This window comes from Cannabis sativa, chromosome 3 (genome assembly GCF_029168945.1).
Source record: "Cannabis sativa cultivar Pink pepper isolate KNU-18-1 chromosome 3, ASM2916894v1, whole genome shotgun sequence".
NCBI classification, from domain to species: Eukaryota; Viridiplantae; Streptophyta; class Magnoliopsida; order Rosales; family Cannabaceae; genus Cannabis; species Cannabis sativa.
Window position 1 is genome coordinate 25,481,469 of NC_083603.1, and position 5,464 is coordinate 25,486,932.

The 5,464-nt window shown below is 38.8% G+C and overlaps 1 protein-coding gene across 3 annotated transcripts; it reads left to right on the plus strand.

Annotated features, from left to right (window-relative positions):
* The first annotated feature begins 1,392 nt into the window (after positions 1-1,392).
* On the plus strand, positions 1,393-3,237 carry LOC115709797 (RNA-binding protein CP29B, chloroplastic). Of its 3 annotated transcripts, none has more exons than XM_061111793.1 (5): positions 1,393-1,860; positions 1,987-2,088; positions 2,176-2,484; positions 2,572-2,674; positions 2,755-3,237. In XM_061111793.1, exons 1-4 carry the CDS (start codon positions 1,507-1,509, stop codon positions 2,632-2,634), a joined length of 828 nt encoding a protein of 275 aa, XP_060967776.1. In that variant the 5' UTR covers positions 1,393-1,506; the 3' UTR covers positions 2,635-2,674; positions 2,755-3,237. The 3 variants fall into 3 exon arrangements, with proteins under 3 accessions (XP_060967776.1, XP_060967775.1, XP_030493873.1); XM_061111792.1 differs by having other exon boundaries at positions 2,827-3,237; XM_030638013.2 differs by having other exon boundaries at positions 2,830-3,237.
* The last annotated feature ends 2,227 nt before the right edge of the window (positions 3,238-5,464 follow it).

Genomic DNA, 5,464 nt, shown 5'->3' on the forward strand with positions numbered 1-5,464 from the left:
TATGGTATTCTTCAGGCTTCAAAAGACCCAAGAACGGGTAATAACAACTCAGGTTTTTGGCAAAAATTATGGCAATTAAAGATCCCGCCGAAGGTCAGGAATTTCTTATGGCGTGCTGCGTCTGGGACTTTGCCGACTTGTGTCAATCTCAGAACTAAACATGTTGATGTCTCCTCACTTTGCCCCGTCTGTCGTGCTGTACCTGAAACTATCTCTCATATTCTCCTCTCTTGCTCCTTTGCTACTTCCTGTTGGAATCATATGGGTCTTCCTGTTGGGCTCTCTCTGAACCTCTCCTTTGCTAGTTGGTTGGATGGTCTCTTCCACTCTCTTGATGCTGATCGGGTCTGCTCACTTGTCATGGTTGGGTGGTCCTTATGGAAAGCACGAAATTCAATAGTTTGGAAGGACAAGGTTCTCACTGTTGCGAATGTTCTTACTTCGGCTCGCATTGCTCTTGATCATTGGCGTAAAGCTCAGGATAACACCTCTCTATCTTCAATCTACTATAGTAGCTTTGATGATGGAGCTGAGCTCTGGTCTAAACCTGTAACAAATACAATCAAGGTTAATGTTGATGCTGCGATCTTTGCAGGTGATAACCAATATGGCTATGGTATGGTTGCCAGGGATGATTCGGGTTCTCTCGTTGAAGCAAAAGCTCACTGTTTTCATGGTGCTTTCGGACCTGAAGTTGTAGAAATAATGGGGATCAAAGAGGCATTGAGTTGGATCAAGCGTCAAGGTTGGCAACATGCTGAACTCGAATCTGACAGTTTAGTCTCTATCCAGGCGATTCGCAATCATTCATCCCTCTGTTCCATCTTTGGGAATTTGGCTCAAGACTGTCATTCTCTTTTACTTTCTATGCCTTTAATAAAAATCCGTTTTGTGAAACGATCAGCAAACCGTCTAGCACATGTTGTTGCTAGGATGTCTCGGTCCTTATCTGGTCGTATTATTTCTGTGTCTAATGCTCCAGCTGCTGTTATGGATGTATTGTATTCAGAATGTTAATTTAATGAAGTTGAAATTTCATCAAAAAAAAAAAAAAACCTTTTGATAACACCTTTTGACTCGTTGCTTAGGTGGTATTTTCTTCATTCATAAAACAATTTTCATTAATTAAATTGTATTATTTAAATTTAGACCAAGTTGTAGCTGCTGCGTATAGTAGTGAGTGAATAAAAACATAAGTGCGACTCAAAACCTGGACCACCCATCAAGCTATCCACAACAAGCCATATCTACAGCTGGCATCAATCGTAACCGTCCATTTCCAATTTTACATCTACGGCTGTGATATAATCTGACACAAGAGCAAGTGGGCAGCAACCCGGATCCGGCCCGGACCCGAAACCCTCCATAAATATCCCCCTCTGCCAAAAGTATTTTTCTTATCTCTTAGGATATTTCTTTTTCATTTTCTTCTTCTTAAACCCAAACCCTCTCTTTTTCTCTTCTCGAAAAACCTTATCTTCATCTTCTTCTATAAGCGTTGCTACCATGTCTGCCGCTGCTTCTTCCTTAGCTCTTGCCTCCTTGGCTCCCAAAACCCTTTCTCTCTTCAGCCCTAAACCCGCTTTGCTCTCCCTTCGTTCACTCTCTCCATCTTCTCTGAAGCTCAATGTCAATCTCGTCTGCGTTCCCGCCAAGGGTTTCCGTAACCTTCCTTCTCGGTTCGTACGGAATGTTGCTATTTCGTCTGAGTTTGACCAGGATGAAGAGGTTTCCAGCGACGGCGGCGAACGAAATTTCGCCCCTGACCTCAAACTTTTTGTGGGTAATCTTCCTTTTAACTGTGACAGTGCTCAGCTCGCTGGTCTCTTCGAGAGAGCTGGAAATGTCGAGATGGTTGAGGTAAACTTTCACTCTTTTATAAGTATATTCATTGCTTGTTTTTGAAAATTTTGACCTTTTTCTTTTGTTAAAGACTAGGGTTTGGTTTGCTTTCATTTGTCTTAAGAAGTGGTTTTTTTTTGGCAGGTAATTTATGACAAAACGACAGGAAGAAGCAGGGGCTTTGGTTTTGTGACCATGTCTTCTATGGATGAAGTTGAAGCGGCTGCTCAGCAGTTTAATGGCTATGTAAGTTGATACATTGAGTGGTCATTGCCTTTAGGTCTTACATTTTTGTCTGAATTGTTTCTGATGCATTGTTGTGATGACTGGCAGGAACTTGATGGGAGGGCATTGAGAGTGAACTTTGGACCTCCTCCAGCTAGGGATGATTCATTTCCCCGTGGTGGAAGAGGTGGTGGTGGTGGTGGTGGTGGTCGTGATGATGGCAACAGAATCTATGTCGGTAACCTTCCATGGAGTGCTGACAATTCTACTCTCCATGACTTATTTAGTGAGCAAGGACAGGTTGTGGATGCCAAGGTTGTTTTTGACAGGGAGAGTGGAAGGTCTAGGGGTTTTGGTTTTGTAACCTATAACTCTGCTGATGAGGTTAACAATGCTATTGAGTCCTTGAATGGAATTGTAAGTATAACTTATACTGTTCTTGTTCCAAGTTACATTTTTCAGATTTGTATAACCTTAACCTAATCTAAACGTTTTATCACTTAGGACTTGGACGGAAGACAAATCCGAGTCACTCGTGCCGAAGCCAGGCCTAGCCGTTCATTTTAAATTTTGAATCTTATATCCTGGATAAAGAAGAAAGACTAGGGTATGTATTGGTCTTGTCCCTTTTCAAAACTGTATGTGTTGTTATGCATGCAATTGAATTGATCTTGTGATACATTTTAGGTTTACAAGAGAAGAGTATAGCTTTTGATGTATGCTTATTGATTATCTTCAATCTTGGTCTGTTGTTCTGAGCAGAGAAACTGGTAGCGATGCAGCAGTAACCTGTGATTGATTACCAAGAGTTTGCAGAACATATCAACCGTGATACAGTTGTTCCTTGGCTTAGTGGCAGATTTTGGCCATGGAACTACACAGCGCCTAGACAATTTTTGTCCTTTTTTTTTTTTGGTTGAAAAGAAGTTATATTTGTGTGCCTAGAGTGTGTTAAACTCTCAGTTAAGCAACTGATTTTGTAGTAGACCTTTATTAAGTTTGCAATAGATTCAGTGAAAAAGTAGAAAAGGGTTAGTTACATTTATTTTTATTCAATTTGGTTATAATTCCGCTCCTGACCAAGAAGTGGATTTGTCTAGTTGAGGAGTGAAAATATTCAAAATACCCGGCTATGCATTTTTTTATCAAAATTAATGATTATTGGATCAATGCTTTGTCGAATGTATGTATTGTACGTGTAGATCAAAGATTTTTGCTGGAACAGCTCAAGTTATTTTTGCAATTTTTAATCAAAACCTAAAATTAAAATGCTTAATTCAACTGGTTTACGCTCTTCTTAATCAGATGTTAAATGAAAAGAGAAATGCTACTTGTTTGTAAAATTTCATTTGTTGAAGCTGAAAAATGGTCAATTCTGTACTTTTTGATAAGCGATGGAGAATGAAAAAATAAAAATAAAGAATATAATAATTTGTGGGTAGATCACTTTCCATATTGAGATAGTAATAGATTTATGTTTACTTAGAGCTTTTACTGTCTTAAGAAGCTAATTGTCTTATAAGAGAATTGAAGAGAAGTTCTAATCTTGTAGAAATAATGAAAAGTATGTATAATAATCTGTGGAACTTCTTCTTTTAAAAGAAAGGGAGAGTTTGGTACGTGATGTTTAATTTTTTTTTTTTTTTTTTAATTTTTTGTTTGAGTGTAGCGTAATGGTTTTTACAGTCATATATTAGCTTAATAGCTTAAAGGTCCTGGGTAGTGGCTTATGTTTTAAAACATTTAATTATAAGGAATATTATGAACGAGAATATAATTGTAGGGAAACGTATAAATTATGTTTGACCGTGGAGGATGTTGACTCAAAAATTTGGACATAGACTTCTAAGCCATACCTGCTCACTAGATTGGCAAGGATGAAATATTTCTTAAGTAAAAGTAAAAAGTGAATAATTTATAGAAGTTCACCCCCTACATCGCAACAATAATATAGATACGTTTACTTCAAGGTTTTAGTTCTCAAGAGATGGTATTATTGAAAAAGGTTGTGTCAAACCTTTAACTTCTAGATAAAGAAACTAGAGAGAGAAGCTCTAATCTTGTGTGTAGTTTTCTAAATGTGAAAAATGAATTAAGAGAGCTCTCTTTTATAGGTGAATGAGGCCCTTGAAAATAAGAATAAAATAATGAAAAAATACAAGTTGGCAATTTTCCACCGTAGAGGATGATCTAACGGTGAAAATTCACTCATGAGATTGATCGTCAGTTTTTGGAGCTCGGGTCGTGATGGCGGGACCCGCTCCGAGTAAGTTGGAGCTTATTTTTGTAACTCACTTGGGGGAAAAATTTGGGACGGATAACTTATGAATTGGGATTGAAGTGTGAGATATGACTTGGTAGAGTATTAAAATAGCTTCGAAACGCAAGTTGAATCGCGTCAATCAGATAAATATTGAGTGAGTTATGGTTGTTTTACTAAAGGTTGTTCATGACCCAACGCTTAAGTTGACATCCCGCGCTCAGGTTGACATCTCAAAGCCCACGTTGACATATGACGTCACCCTTGATGCTGGGTAAGTGAAAAATGTCCACGGGATGCACTTTTATGATGCCTAAGTGATATTTTAACATCATTTAGTCTATTTCTGTATCCTGGCAAAGCTGGCCACCAGTTCTCGGAGATGTTGTTGTTCTGCAGAAATAAGAGACTCGAAACTCTTCATTTTTGAGTGTTCTTCCCAAGTCAGAAATGAGAAATGTAAAGTTGTGAATTTGACTTTTTTGACTTCATGGATCTTAGTTATTGTGAAAAACTAGATGAACGATCGAAATAGAATCAGAATTGGATAAGCAGAACCCAGCGCACCAGGCCATTTGTTAACTTGGGTGTTGGATGCTTATTTTGGAGCTTCCAGGATATCGTTTTGATACTTCCAAGGTTCTAGAACTTGAGGACATGGTCTCCTACCCTGTTTTTGACCATTCCAGATTTAATGCTCGAATTATATTTAACATTTGAATGATTGAAATCAGTGCACTAGGTTGATTGTCAACTTGAGCACTGGGCCCAACACCAGGTTAACCTAGGTGCTGGGCTTTGCTTCCAGGGTCTCAAGTTCGTGGTTTTCTCCCCGAGTTTGCTTGAATCTTCCTTATTTTTTATGACAAAAAAAAAAATGTCTGCGACACTTTTTTGAGAACTTCATTGGAAACAGACCAAGTTAACAATATGTTAACTTGGGCGCTGGGCCCAGTGCTAGGTGTCAACCTAGGCGCTAAGTCCCATTTATGATCCTTCGGGAGTTTCGTTTGGTCCTCGATAATAGTTGAATCTAAATCTTTGCTGAAAACGGAGAAGATTCTTGGAAGAGTTCTCAGAAAACATCAATGAAATCGGCCCAAGTTGACAAAATGTCAACCTAGGCGCTGGGCCAGC